Source organism: Bombina bombina, unplaced genomic scaffold, assembly GCF_027579735.1.
Source record: "Bombina bombina isolate aBomBom1 unplaced genomic scaffold, aBomBom1.pri scaffold_629, whole genome shotgun sequence".
NCBI lineage: Eukaryota > Metazoa > Chordata > Amphibia > Anura > Bombinatoridae > Bombina > Bombina bombina.
In genome coordinates this window covers 23,673-39,930 of record NW_026511554.1, presented here as the reverse complement: position 1 = coordinate 39,930, position 16,258 = coordinate 23,673, and the positions used below count along the sequence as shown (strand labels likewise).

The following is a 16,258-nucleotide window of genomic DNA, read 5'->3' as shown; positions in this document are numbered from 1 at the left end:
CCACCCCTCGCACACGCTGAAGTGTGCGAACAGCAGACTATGGGGATGGGGAGGCTGGGAGTTGCGCAGCAGGCAAATTTAGAATGCGCATAGCACAGTGCCAATAGCTTAGCTATCGCACGTGCAGTTAGGGGTTAGATAGACTAGTAAATTAGTACAGGGGCCAGGCTACAGGCTGTATTCTGTATATTATACTGTAACTTACTACATGTAAATAAATACATGTAATAATAAAAAGAAAATACGTTTGGATTGTATTTTTTTCTGGGGGTCAAAAAAAATATAATTTTTTCAATAGGGGGCTATTGGAAAAATTATATATTTTTTCTGTTTTTTTTTTTCTTCTGGGCTGCTGGGGGGGGGCACGTGTGAGTGTGCTCAAATGGAGGAGCCTCCACTGATAAGAACAACAGTATTGAGCACATCTAGATTATGTATGGAAGTAACTATGACAGGGGTTAAACAGGTTGGGGGAACTTAGATGGAGGAACAAACCCTGTCGCTTGCCACATCTGTATAGGAATAAGAATAGGGAAAAGAGGGAGGACAATATCTCAATACCTTGCAGAAACTCAAAAGGTCCTAGTGTGTGGAAATATAGAGATCAAACTGACTTTATCTAAAATAACTACAGCTTTGTAAGGGTAATTATCTGTCGCTAGCCATGGTGCTTGTGTTGCCAACTATATACATAGTGCATGAGAACAAAAACAAAAATAAATGGTCCTGCAAGAGTGATATTCAAACTGTCACAATATGCCAAAGGTGCTAACAGCACTTAGCGTTGCTACCAGAATTAGTAGAAATCTAGGTGCAAGCAAACTCACAATATGTCACAATATGCTAAAGGTGCTAACAGCACTTAGCGTTGCTACCAGAATTAGTAGAAATCTAGGTGCAAGCAAACTCACATCGCAGTATTACATGCAATATCTATCTAGGGAGCATTTTAAACTGAAAAAATTAAACAGCATTAGAATTGTGCAGCAGTTCAAATAAACTTTTTTTTTTGTCAGAATGAACAGTGCTAAAACGTGGTAAACCCCTTATGATATGAGTGGAGTAAAGTCTAGCCCACACCTTGAAGGACTGAAGAAATGTCATTAGGAGCAAAAGGCTGAATAACGTACATGTGTGTTATAACTCAGCCGACTCCAGTAGATAAGCGAGGTTCATGTTGCCTGGCGTTCCAAGAAACATGTAGCATCAAACACAGGGTATCCCCCCCAAATTGCTGCATAAAGGATAATATAGGTTGCCTAGGACGTGATGTTTCCAGGGAGTTAGGCCCCAATGTCTCCCCCTTATTACAGAGGAAAATCAGCAGTTGAGCGATATGGTTCCTTTGTTCAGTACTGCAGCTAGATGTCTTCTCCATGTGGCACCGGAGGGAAGTCACCGGAGCAAAGAAAAGCAGAGGATTCAGCAGCGTCTCCAAGTTTGAGCATTGTGGCTAAGCTGCGAACATACTGTCCAGGTCTACCTGCATCCCACAATGCGGCATCGTTCCCCCCAAATCAATCTTACATACAGTCCAGGGTCGATGTTCCACAGGGCAGATTGCCAATCTGTCATCCGGTGCTGAAGGAGGTGTGTGAACAGAGTAGCAGGATGGGTTGGCTATCCATAAGTTATCACTGTCTAGCATTTGCGTCTCTAATGTAGGGTAGTTTTGCTGGTGATTGTCTCGTTCTGGCTCTAAAAAACACTGTCGTCCAGCGATATGAATTATCTGCATTAGATTCGCTCAGCTGCTAAGTAGGTGATCAAGTTTAGGTGCAAAAGTTGCTAGTAGCATCTCGGCAAGATCTCTTCTTGAATTCATTGCCTCGTGGGCGATGGAGGCCAGCATAGACATAATACTGCTATAAACAATCAAATGTCCCCCGTCCACCGAGTGGGTGTGATAATGTCGGTAGGGGTTGCAGCCACTGCAATAATTTGAACCTGAGTCCCAGTATCAGCTGTTAAACAGTTCTAACAGTGTCCAAGTTAGCTGAACTAATGTGCCAACATGGTGGACCATGAGGGTTTCGTGAATCACTCCCGGGGCTAGGGCCGATGCGATGCCCTTCACCTTCAAGAAGTCGGCTAGCAATGACTGGTTCAAGGTCTCCCAGCATGACACATAGCGTGGAGGGCTGGATGGTGGTGTAAAACGGAGAAGAAGCGTTTTTTGTAACTCAGACATGCAGAGCTCCCAGCACTTGCTTCCATCCAGCAGTCCCGCCCACCGGAAGTTCCAATTATAGTTATTTTAAGTTTGTTTTTACAATGTGATTTCTAATATGTGCAGATGAGTAGAATAACCTTTTTTTTTTTGCATATTTGTTGGTTTGATGTAATTTTATTATATAGTAGATACATTTGATTAAATGGGATCACATCAGTTATAAATTAATAGACGAATGGAACAGGAATCTGGACACTCATGGGTTAAAAAACTGGGAAGATTAATTTAAGCCACATGGAGGAGTGCTCATTGATCAGGTATCTTGATAAAGACTATAGATAAAAAGCGTAGAGCACCTGATCTTGTAGGGTTTCCTTGTTATAACCGCTGTGAAGCTGGCACTTTGTTCAGCTTTATCCCTCATTCTGAAGCAGTTGAACTTAAAGGGACATGAAACACAATTTTTTTTTTATTCACGATTCAGATAGAGAATAAAATTTTAAACAACTTTTCAATTTACTTCTATCATTTAATTTGCTTCCTTCTCTCATTATCCTTTTCTAAAATGTTTATCTAGGCAAGCTCAGAAGCAACAGAGAACCTAGGGTCTAGCTGTTGTTTGGTGGCTGCATATATATATTGATTGTGATTGGCTCACCAATGTGTTCAGTTAGAAACCATTAGTGCATTGTTGCTCCTTCAACAAATGATACCAAGAGAATTAAACAAATTAAATAATAGAAGAAATTAGAAAGTTGTTTAAAATTGTATTCTCTATCTGAATCATGAAAGAACAAAATTGGGTTTCATGTCCCTTTAAGAACCTTATACAGCCCCATAACAACTCTTGGGTATCTATTGGAAAGTTTGTGAAATTGTGATCTTTCGTCTGTCATCAAAGGGAGGTGAGGAAACATCAAGGCCCCAATTTATCAAAGGTCTTGCGGACCTGATCCCACACTGCGGATCAGGTCCGCAAGACCTCGCTAAATGCAGAGAGCAATACGCTCTCCGCATTTAACATTGCACCAGCAGCTCACAAGAGCTGCTGGTGCAACGCCGCCCCCTGCTGACTCACTGCCAATCGGCCGCCAGCAGGGAGGTGTCAGTTGATTTCCGGTGATTCCTGTCCGCTTGCTCAGAGCAGACGGACAGGGTTATAGAGCAGAGGTCTTTAGACCGCTGCTTCATAAGATGTTTTTCTGGTGAGTCTGAAGACTCGCCAGAAACACGGCCCTTCAAGCTCCGTACGGAGCTTGATAAATGGGCCTGCAAGAGTGATATTCAAACTGTCACAATATGCTAAAGGTGCTAACAGATTTAAAATCTTTCATTCCCCTGGACCTGTGAAGTTCTTTTTTAACCTTTATTGTCCGGGTTCTGGGGATTAAAATATATATTCCCAAACGGAGGTGATATTCATTGTGATTCGTTGATCCAGTCACGTGAGCGGCAAGAATGGGATATAGTTCTATTTGTGGTTTACAAGAGCTAGAGAAATAAGATATTGCCTTAGCCTAAAGTGAATTCAAAAAAACATTTATAAATGGACTTTTGAGGTAAGAACCAATTACATTAATATCACTGCTTCCCATATGGGGGATTCACCATTGTTAAATTTGAATTTTACTATACGATCCCTTGTAGTTAAAGTCAAATATTTTTTATATTTAATATATTTTAAGTGTGTGATTTTTATTGTATACTTAAAGGGACACTGAACCCAATTTTTTTCTTTCGTGATTCAGATAGATCATGCAATTTTAAGCAACTTTCTAATTTACTCCTATCACTTTTTCTTTGTTCTTTCGCTATCTTTATTTGAAAAAGAAGGCATCTAAGCTTTTTTTGTTGTTTAGAACTCTGGACAGCACTTTTTTGTTGGTGAAGGAATTTATCCACCAATCAGCAAGGACAACCCAGGTTGTTCACCAAAAATAGGCTGGCATCTAAACTTACATTCTTGCATTTCAAATAAAGATACCAAGAGAATGAAGAAAATCTGATAATAGGAGTAAATTAGAAAGTTGCTTAAAATTTTATGCTCTATCTAAATCACAAAAAAAAATTTGGGTTCAGTGTCCCTTTAATATTACACACCAGTGTTGAATCTATTGATTTATTAGTAAATTTAATTTATACTGTATACCTGAATTAATTCTATATATTATACCCAGACCACCTTTTTAGGACATTGTACCATTGCCTTGTGCAACACTACCCTGCCCTTGCTCTCAAGCCACCTCTCAATCACCCAAAAAAACGTGTTTTGGGTGACTTATATCGGCTACCTCAACATTTTTCTTTCTTTTACTTTCTAATTCACTTCTATTATTTAATTTTCTTTGTTCTCTTGGTATCTTTCATTGAAAAGCAGGGGCATAAGCACAGGAGCGTGCATGTGTCTGCAGCATTATATGGCGACCGTTTTGCAATAATATTATCCGTTTGTAAGAGCACTAGATGGCAGCACTAATACCATGGGAACAAAGCAAATTTGACAATAGAAGTAAATCGGAAGCTTTTTCAAAAAATGTAAAGCTCTGTCTGAATCACAGCTCAGCCCGCAAGGGTTCTAAAGCAGAATCTGCTGCTTAGTACATAAAGTACCCTTTATGTTTATAATAAATCTGTGACTTATTATTTAAAAGATGGGGATTATTTACCAAAGAGGGTTAAACATTATATTTATTTCTGTTTTGTGGTGGCATCTTTCCTAATGGTGGCCACTTGTTCTCACCTTTTCTTACCTGCAATAAACTCCCTGTATATCTTGGCATCCTTACCAAAACTAGATCTCACCTAACCCCTTTTTTTCTGTGCTTTCAGGAATTTTAAATCTATTTGTAACAAATTAGCACCAAATCATGATATGCTTCTTTCTAACTCTCAAACTTATGCTTAAAGGGATATGTAACTCATAACATTTCTCTTTCTTTCATACAGGTAGCGAGAGTCCATGATCCATTACTTCTGGGAATTAAGATTCCCTGCCACTAGGAGGAGGCAAAGATTCCCAAACCTCAGGAACTCAAAAAAACCAATACCACCTTACTGGCAACTCTATATTGTCTTTGTCTCCACTGGAGGAGGTTGAAGAATGAAGATATGCATTTGATTCTTCACTGAGAGGGGTTCTCAGACCAAGATGAGGTCAATTTCCCCTCAGTGATTGTTGGAGGGATGTATTTGTAATATTGGTAGTGACTTATATTTCACCTATTGGAAACCTGTTGATTGATTGATATATTCCTATTCCAGATCCTCTGCTGCTATAGATACAAGGCTTAGATACAAGGTAATCACAGAGGTAAAAAGTGTATTACTTTAACTGTGTTGGTTATGCAAAACTGGGGAATGGATAATAAAGGGATTATCTATATTTTTAAACAATAACATTTCTGGAGTATACTGTCCCTTTAACTAACCATTTGTAATATGAACATAAACAATGTGCTAATAGTGCTCCCTGGGCTATCCATAAAAAGTATGCAGCACTTTGGTTAAAATATTTAAACGGATAGTCTTCTTAAAAATGTTTATTTTTAAAAAAAGATAGATAATCGCTTTATTACCCATTCACCAGTTTTGCATAACCAACAATGTCATATTAATATACTTTTCTTTCATGTAATTAGCAAGAGTCCATGAGCTAGTGACGTTTGGGATATACATTCCTACCAGGAGGGGCAAAGTTTCCCAAACCTCAAAATGCCTATAAATACACCCCTCACCACACCCACAATTCAGTTTTACAAACTTTGCCTCCTATGGAGGTGGTGAAGTAAGTTTGTGCTAGATTCTACGTTGATATGCGCTCCGCAGCAGGTTGGAGCCCGGTTTTCCTCTCAGCGTGCAGTGAATGTCAGAGGGATGTGAGGAGAGTATTGCCTATTTGAATTCAATGATCTCCTTCTACAGGGTCTATTTCATAGGTTCTCTGTTATCGGTCGTAGAGATTCATCTCTTACCTCCCTTTTCAGATCGACGATATACTCTTATATATACCATTACCTCTACTGATTCTCGTTTCAGTACTGGTTTGGCTTTCTACTATGTGTAGATGAGTGTCCTGGGGTAAGTAAGTCTTATTTTCTGTGACACTCTAAGCTATGGTTGGGCACTTTTATATAAAGTTCTAAATATATGTATTCAAACATTTATTTGCCTTGACTCAGGATGTTCAACGTTCCTTATTTCAGACAGTCAGTTTCATATTTGGGATAATGCATATGAATTTATCATTTTTTCTTACCTTAAAATTGACTTTTTTTCCTGTGGGCTGTTAGGCTTGCGGGGGCTGAAAATGCTTAATTTTATTGCGTCATTCTTGGCGCGGACTTTTTTGGCGCAAAATTTTTTTCTATTTCCGGCGTCATACGTGTCGCCGGAAGTTGCGTTTTTTTTAAAGTTTTTGCGCCAAAAGTGTCGGCGTTCCGGATGTGGCGTCATTTTTGGCGCCAAAAGCATTTAGGCGCCAAATAATGTGGGCGTCTTTTTTGGCGCAAAAAAATATGGGCGTCATTATTGTCTCCACATTATTTAAGTCTCATTATTTATTGCTTCTGGTTGCTAGAAGTTTGTTCACTGGCATTTTTTCCCATTCCTGAAACTGTCATTTAAGAAATTTGATCAATTTTGCTTTATATGTTGTTTTTTTCTATTACATATTGCAAGATGTCCCAGATTGACCCTGAGTCAGAAGATACTACTGGAAAATCACTGCCTGGTGCTGGATCTACCAAAGTTAAGTGTATCTGCTGTAAACTTGTGGTATCTGTTCCTCCAGCTGTTGTTTGTAATGAATGTCATGACAAACTTGTTAATGCAGATAATATTTCCTTTAGTAATACTACATTACTTGTTGCTGTTCCATCAACATCTAATACTAGTGTTCCTGTTAACATAAGAGATTTTGTGTCTAAATCCATTAAGAAGGCTATGTCTGTTATTCCTCCTTCTAGTAAACGTAAAAGGTCTTTTAAAACTTCTCATTTTTCAGATGAATTTTTAAATGAACATCATCATTCTGATTCTGATAATGATTCCTCTGGTTCAGAGGATTCTGTTTCAGAGGTTGATACTGATAAATTTTCATATTTATTCAAAATGGAATTTATTCGTTCTTTACTTAAAGAAGTATTAATTGCTTTAGAAATAGAGGATTCTGGTCCTCTTGATACTAAATCTAAACGTTTAAATAAGGTTTTTAAATCTCCTGTAGTTATTCCAGAAGTTTTTCCTGTCCCTGATGCTATTTCTGAAGTAATCTCCAGGGAATGGAATAATTTGGGTAATTCATTTACTCCTTCTAAACGTTTTAAGCAATTATATCCTATGCCATCTTTGATATCATTAGAGTTGATGTCAGGTATATGTCTCTAGCTATTTTAGCTAGAAGAGCTTTATGGCTTAAAACTTGGATTGCTGATATGTCTTCTAAGTCAACTTTGCTTTCCCTTTCTTTCCAGGGTAATAAATTATTTGGTTCTCAGTTGGATTCTATTATCTCAACTGTTACTGGAGGGAAAGGAACTTTTTTACCACAGGATAAAAAATCTAAAGGTAAATTTAGGTCTAATAATCGTTTTCCTTCCTTTCGTTACAATAAGGAACAAAAGCCTGATCCTTCATCCACAGGAGCGGTATCAGTTTGGAAACCATCTCCAGTCTGGAATAAATCCAAGCCTTTTAGAAAACCAAAGCCAGCTCCCAAGTCCACATGAAGATGCGGCCCTCATTCCAGCTCAGCTGGTAGGGGGCAGATTACGATTTTTCAAAGAAATTTGGATCAATTCAATTCACAATCTTTGGATTCAGAACATTGTTTCAGAAGGGTACAGAATTGGCTTCAAAATAAGGCCTCCTGCAAAGAGATTTTTTCTTTCCCGTGTCCCAGTAAATCCAACGAAGGCTCAAGCATTTCTGAAATGTGTTTCAGATCTAGAGTTGGCTGGAGTAATTATGCCAGTTCCAGTTTTGGAACAGGGACTGGGGTTTTATTCAAATCTCTTCATTGTACCAAAGAAGGAGAATTCCTTCAGACCAGTTCTGGATCTAAAAATATTGAATCGTTATGTAAGGATACCAACATTCAAAATGGTAACTATAAGGACTATCCTGCCTTTTGTTCAGCAAGGGCATTATATGTCCACAATAGATTTACAGGATGCGTATCTGCATATTCCGATTCATCCAGATCACTATCAGTTTCTGAGATTCTCTTTCCTAGACAAGCATTACCAATTTGTGGCTCTGCCGTTTGACCTAGCAACAGCTCCAAGGATTTTTACAAAGGTTCTCGGTGCCCTTCTGTCTGTAATCAGAGAACAGGGTATTGTGGTATTTCCTTATTTGGACGATATCTTGGTACTTGCTCAGTCTTCACATTTAGCAGAATCTCATACGAATCGACTCGTATTGTTTCTTCGAGATCATGGTTGGAGGATCAATTTGCCGAAAAGTTCATTGATTCCTCAGACAAGGGTAACCTTTTTAGGTTTCCAGATAGATTCAGTGTCCATGACTCTGTCTCTGACAGACAAGAGACGTCTAAAATTGGTTTCAGCTTGTCGAAACCTTCAGTCTCAATCATTCCCTTCGGTAGCCTTATGCATGGAAATTCTAGGTCTTATGACTGCTGCATCGGACGCGATCCCCTTTGCTCGTTTTCACATGCGACCTCTTCAGCTCTGTATGCTGAACCAGTGGTACAGGGATTTCACAAAGATACATCAATTGATATCTTTAAAACCATTTGTACGACACTCTCTGACGTGGTGGACAGATCACCAACGTTTAGTTCAGGGGGCTTCTTTTTTTCTTCCAACCTGGACTGTGATTTCAACAGATGCAAGTCTGACAGGTTGGGGAGCAGTTTGGGGGTCTCTGACAGCACAAGGGGTTTGGGAATCTCAGGAGGTGAGATTACCAATCAATATTTTGGAACTCCGTGCAATTTTCAGAGCTCTTCAGTCATGGCCTCTTCTAAAGAGAGAATCGTTCATTTGTTTTCAGACAGACAATGTCACAACTGTGGCATATATCAATCATCAAGGAGGGACTCACAGTCCTCTGGCTATGAAAGAAGTATCTCGAATTCTGGTTTGGGCGGAATCCAGCTCCTGTCTAATTTCTGCGGTTCATATCCCAGGTATAGACAATTGGGAAGCGGATTATCTCAGCCGCCAAACGTTACATCCGGGCGAATGGTCTCTTCACCCAGAGGTATTTCTTCAGATTGTTCAAATGTGGGGACTTCCAGAAATAGATCTGATGGCTTCTCATCTAAACAAGAAACTTCCCAGGTATCTGTCCAGATCCAGGGATCCTCAAGTGGAAGCAGTGGATGCATTGTCACTTCCTTGGAAGTATCATCCTGCCTATATCTTTCTGCCTCTAGTTCTTCTTCCAAGAGTAATCTCCAAGATTCTGAAGGAATGCTCGTTTGTTCTGCTGGTGGCTCCAGCATGGCCTCACAGGTTTTGGTATGCAGATCTTGTCCGGATGGCCTCTTGCCAACCGTGGACTCTTCCGTTAAGACCAGACCTTCTGTCGCAAGGTCCTTTTTTCCATCAGGATCTCAAATCCTTAAATTTAAAGGTATGGAGATTGAACGCTTGATTCTTAGTCAAAGAGGTTTCTCTGACTCTGTGATTAATACTATGTTACAGGCTCGTAAATCAGTATCTAGGAAGATATATTATAGAGTCTGGAAGACTTACATTTCTTGGTGTCTTTCTCATCATTTTTCCTTGCATTCTTTTAGAATTCCGAGAATTTTACAGTTTCTTCAGGATGGTTTGGATAAAGGTTTGTCTGCAAGTTCCTTGAAAGGACAAATCTCTGCTCTTTCTGTTCTTTTTCACAGAAAGATTGCTAATCTTCCTGATATTCATTGTTTTGTACAAGCTTTGGTTCGTATAAAACCTGTTATTAAGTCAATTTCTCCTCCTTGGAGTTTGAATTTGGTTCTGGGGGCTCTTCAAGCTCCTCCGTTTGAACCTATGCATTCATTGGACATTAAATTACTTTCTTGGAAAGTTTTGTTTCTTTTGGCCATCTCTTCTGCTAGAAGAGTTTCTGAATTATCTGCTCTTTCTTGTGAGTCTCCTTTTCTGATTTTTCATCAGGATAAGGCGGTGTTGCGAACTTCTTTTCAATTTTTACCTAAGGTTGTGAATTCTAACAACATTGGTAGAGAAATTGTGGTTCCTTCATTATGTCCTAATCCTAAGAATTCTAAGGAGAAATCATTGCATTCTTTGGATGTAGTTAGAGCTTTGAAATATTATGTTGAAGCTACTAAGAATTTCCGAAAGACTTCTAGTCTTTTTGTTATATTTTCCGGTTCTAGGAAAGGTCAGAAGGCCTCTGCCATTTCTTTGGGATCTTGGTTGAAATCTTTAATTCATCATGCTTATGTCGAGTCGGGTAAAACTCCGCCTCAAAGGATTACAGCTCATTCTACTAGGTCAGTTTCTACTTCCTGGGCTTTTAGGAATGAAGCTTCTGTTGATCAGATTTGCAAAGCAGCAACTTGGTCTTCTTTGCATACTTTTACTAAATTCTACCATTTTGATGTGTTTTCTTCTTCTGAAGCAGTTTTTGGTAGAAAAGTACTTCAGGCAGCTGTTTCAGTTTGATTCTTCTGCTTATAATTTCAGTTTTTTTCATTATAAGATTTAAACTTTATTTTGGGTGTGGATTATTTTCAGCGGAATTGGCTGTCTTTATTTTTATCCCTCCCTCTCTAGTGACTCTTGCGTGGAAGATCCACATCTTGGGTAGTCATTATCCCATACGTCACTAGCTCATGGACTCTTGCTAATTACATGAAAGAAAACATAATTTATGTAAGAACTTACCTGATAAATTCATTTCTTTCATATTAGCAAGAGTCCATGAGGCCCACCCTTTTTTTGCGGTGGTTATGATTTTTTTGTATAAAGCACAATTATTCCAATTCCTTATTTGTTATGCTTTCGCACTTTTTTCTTATCACCCCACTTCTTGGCTATTCGTTAAACTGATTTGTGGGTGTGGTGAGGGGTGTATTTATAGGCATTTTGAGGTTTGGGAAACTTTGCCCCTCCTGGTAGGAATGTATATCCCAAATGTCACTAGCTCATGGACTCTTGCTAATATGAAAGAAATGAATTTATCAGGTAAGTTCTTACATAAATTATGTTTTTACCTCTGGAGAAAAAAATTGGGGGAAAAACTAACACCCACGATTGCGAAATCGCCATTGTATTTTTGCATTCCTCTTTGAAGTCTGTAGAGAAAAAAAAGTGGATCAAAAACCTAATACCCTACCATAAGCCCCAGTCTTATAACCAACAATAAACAAATAAGTACAAAATTCACTTTTTAATAATAAAATAAAAAGTGAAAGGTGAAAAAATTATAAATACAAATATAAGCATATATACGATCCTCAGGATTTTCTTCAACTTTGTGGTTTAAGTGGTTTCTTGCCTCAAATAAAACAAGAACATATAGTGTTATAAATTTAAAACAGGTGATGATTTCACACAGGTGATCCCGACAAGGGGTTACTCACACATTTCAGAGCCACCCAGGCTCTGAAATAGACGCGCATCTGGTTTTATACTGACAGGTAACCAGCATAACACCAATCACAGTCCGCTGCTTGAATAAATCACATTTATTTTAAAATCACATAAAAAGTGTAAAAAGCCACAAATACACCCTCTTACATAAAGTCGGGTATCTGTCCACATGAGATTCAAAGTGGGAGTGAGAGCACAACCCCTTCTCGGATGGAGGTGGATGATGCGCCAATTAGCTATGCTCGGAACTCCCTTTTTAGAAACTAAGGATGCATGGTATTTAACCTCCATATCCATTTAGCTTCCCTGTGAAGCAAATCTTTAATTCTATCACCCCTTCTAAGATTCTTCAGGGCTTTGTCTATAAACATAAATCGCAGCTGACTTACCTGGTGGCTCATTGCCAAAAAATGGTCCGGAATAGGCATGTATGCTGTAGATTCATTTCTGATGGTAGATTTGTGCTGGCAAATCCTATTCTGATCTTTTGGGTGGTCTCCCCAACATAGAGAAAACCACACACACATTTTAAAGCATACTACTAGTTAGAATCACATGTGTAATACCCAGGGATAGTAAACTTTTTAACAGTGTAGGGATGAGAAATAGCCCCACCCTTGATAACACCATTACATTGTGCACATCCCAGGCAGGGAGAGGTACCATGGGCCACCAGGCAAGTTAGCTGCGATTCATGGTTTTACACAAAGCCCAGAAGAATCTTAGAGGGGGTGATAAAATTAAAGATTTGTTTCACAGGGAATCAAAAATGGATATTTACTCCCATTTATTTAAACCAATTATGTGACATGGCTTCAATAAATAAATTAACAGAGTGAAAACATAGACTTTTTAATAGCTCTGAAATTAAATGTATCAACAAATAATGTATACTTTCTCATGATGGTGTTTCTTTCATTTGCCCCTTTAATTGCTAGCTATTGGCTTCTTCTGTTTTTAACAGGAACCCCATCCGCTCGTGGGTTACAGAGCGCTAAGGGTTAAGGTGTCTGTTGAACCTTCCCCCTCATTGGTAATAGCCCCTCCCATCTGAAGTTGATTATATACCTTTTTACAGGTGTATAGTTTAAGTTGTGTGTTATTTTCAGTATTTGTCAGCTTGAGAAAGGGAAAGGAGCCCTGAAACGTTGCTCTGTGAATAAAGGTTTGCCACCTTCTCCTTCCACCTTCTCCTTGTCTGTTTCAATATACATTTGGGCTGCTGGAGGGGAGCCTGGAAGGTGAAGCATCTACTACAGTTTATAGTCTGAATTCTGTATTTTGGTGATGTGCTTACCCTGCATGCTTTTTTGTGTTATTACTATAACAATCACTAGATAGCTATACGATTATGACGCTGCTTATTTCAATGTCAAGTCCCGTCTTATGTTAAATGATGGATCTTATGAGATACTTCTATAGTAAGGGGGTGGTAAGATTTGCCGAAACACCCTAAATTGGACCAATGCTGATAAATATTTGTCATTTGTATGTTAATACACTGGAACACTCATTTAAAAGAGGAGGATTGCCTCTTACAAATAAGTGGTGTGACACCCCTCTACTATTATAGTGGGGCTACATGATTATGTTCCATATACATATGGTTCTATCAGGTGATTACTGTTGCCCTGATTAACCACCAAAACATGCAACCCCCCATTTCATGACTCACTTGCACACTTTTAGAAGTTATACGATAGTTCTACAGCTCAAATCACCCTAAAAGTCACCTAGTAGACAAGTGATTGCCATTCCAATCCACTTTCATATGAGGAGTATTGTGTGTTGCATGTTGGCTTTTGGGTCAGTGGCTCTATTTTGGTTTCTTGTCCATTTGTATTAAAGGTTGGGGAAATAGGAGCTCCATTAAAGCATCACTCTTAACAATAGCATTTACAAGGTGATAGCTATGTTTTTACTTTTTACAGCCATAAACTTCACTATAGAGTGGCATGCATCATACAAATTAGTGGTCAGGTGTGTGCTACAGGGGCTGAAATATGGGCTGTTGAAGAGTAGTTCCCCATCTGAACAGAGTGGCCACATCACACCCAGCACAGAAATCAACAGGACTTTGGTCCTTTTTGTAAAGACAAGTGGGACAATGGCACTTTGTCATTTGCAATTTATGAGTAATGCAGACAACAACAAAATTAGTAGAAATTATCAACAAATGAACACTTAAAGGGATATAAAACAGCGCTCTTTGGTAAAACCAACAATGTTAAATCAAAGTAAAGATAAAAAGAAACAGATTGTGTAAAAAACAGAAAATTTACTTGTTTTCTTGCCGAACTTAAAATTCTCCGTGTAGCCCTTCACCCGGTGTGATATGGGAGCAGACATCTTTGAAACTTAGGTTACTGATCTAGGCATGAGCAAGTCTGACTACCTCTAATACAGTCTTTTCACTTAAAGGGACACTAAATTCAAAATAAGTTTTTATGAGAGGGCATGCAGTTTAAGACACTTTCTAATTGACTTCCATTATCAAATTTTGAAGTCTTTTTATATAACACTTTCTGGGTAACAAGCTCCTACTGAGTATGTGCACAAGTTCACAGAGTATACGTATACTAGTCTGTGATTGGCTGATGTCTGTCACATGATACAGAGGGGCAGAAAATCTGGAAAAAAATTCAATTTGCCAGATAAAAATCTATTGCTTATTTCAAATTTAGAGTAGGTGTTTTTATTATGTACTTGTTAATTATGCAATTCTATTGCATTAAGTGGTCCTTTAACAGTAAAAAGACTAAAAAATAACCTAGAGGTTTTATGACATCAGGGTAAGATAAACCTTCCTGCAAAGGCCTCTACCTCCATGTACGGCTGTGACAGGAAGTAAAGAACACTGCATAAAAATGTAGTGAAAAATAAAATCAATTTAAATAGATGACTAATAAATATTGCAATTATTTAAATTAAGTATTAGAAACAGCTTAATACATTTTTTCATTACAATGAAACATCCCTTAACATCCCTTTAAAGGGATACTGAACCCAAATTTTTTCTTTCGTGATTCAGATAGAGCATGCAATTTTAAGCAAGTTTCTATTTTACTCCTATTATCAATTTTTCTTCATTCTCTTGCAATCTTTATTTGAAAAAGAAGGCATCTAAGCTAAGGAGCCAGCAAAATTTTGGTTCAGAACCATGGACAGCACTTGTTTATTGGTGCTGTCCAATCAGCAAGGACAACCCAGGTTTGTTCACCAAAAATGGGCAGGCATCTAAACTTACATTCTTGCTCTTCAAATAAACATACCAAGATAATTAAGAAAATGTGATAATAGGAGTAAATTAGAAAGTCGCTTAAAATTGCATGCTCTATCTGAATCACAAAAGAAAACATTTGGGTTCAGTGTCCCTTTAAGTGTAAACAAAAATGTCCGATTATTGCAAAGTATTTATCTACCATAAATTTCATTAGTTGTTGGTTTGAATTGTTTAATACAGAAACCAGACATATTGATTGTAATACTAAACATTTAATATCATATATACTTTTTTTCACATTTTAGCTAAACATAGTTTATATCAAACTATTTTAAAGACCCATGATTTTATTTAGTCATCAAACAATTTAAACCCTGAAAGCTATATTGTTTGGTACACAATTGCATAGGTTCTGTTTCTTTTTTATATAAAACTTGCATTATTTAAATGTAAAAAATTGTATTTTGTGAATTTCATTTAATATTTTTATTTACAGTTGCTGCAGGTTCTTGGTTTGACCATGTAAAAGGCTGGTACTCACACTGCGAAGATTACAATATTCTGCTTTTGACGTATGAAGAAATGAGAAAGGTATTTCAATTAATACACATATAACAGGCACATACACATGTTTTGCCAGATGACATCATTACAGAATGTATAATGTTTTATGAGTTCATGTAATATTAAATGATAACTAGTTGATGATTTTTATATTTAACTATTATTAGTTTTTTTTTCTTACTTTTAACTATGTGAACATTAATGTATCCTTTAAAATGATCCCTAAACTCTTTCGGACAGATTACGAGTTTTGCGTTTTGCGTTGAGCTCCATACCGCACCCAAAAACCAGCACTGCTTTGAGCTGGTTTTACGTGCTCGTGCACGATTTCCCCATAGATATTAATGTGGAGAGCCGGCTAAAAAAAGCCTAACACCTGAAATAAAGGCGTGTAAAGCTTCGTAACGTAGCCCCATTGATTCCTATGGGGAAAGAGAATTTATGTTTAAACCTAACACCCTAACATAAACCTCGAGTCTAAACACCCCTAATCTGCCGTCCCTGACATCGCCACCACCTACATTACACTTATTAACCCCTAATCTGCCGCCCCTGACATCACCGCCACCTACGTTACACTTATTAACCCCTAATCTTCCGCCCCCAATGTCGCCGCCACCTACCTACACTTATTAACCCCTAATCTGCCGCCCCTTAAATCGCCGCCACCTGCATTACACTTATTAACCCCTAATATGCTGCCCCCAAAGTCGCCACCACCTA

The 16,258-nt window shown here is 38.2% G+C and overlaps 1 protein-coding gene across 1 annotated transcript in view; it reads left to right on the top strand.

The window, feature by feature from the left end:
* LOC128643798 (amine sulfotransferase) overlaps window positions 1–15,562 on the top strand; it is a gene marked incomplete at its 3' end in the record, with an annotated part of 123,730 nt that extends 108,168 nt beyond the window's left edge. The window contains exon 5 of the mRNA XM_053696621.1: window positions 15,468–15,562. Coding sequence (XP_053552596.1) covers window positions 15,468–15,562 — 95 coding nt within the window. The remainder of the gene's footprint in view (window positions 1–15,467) is intronic.
* Between the last annotated feature and the right edge of the window lie 696 nt (window positions 15,563–16,258).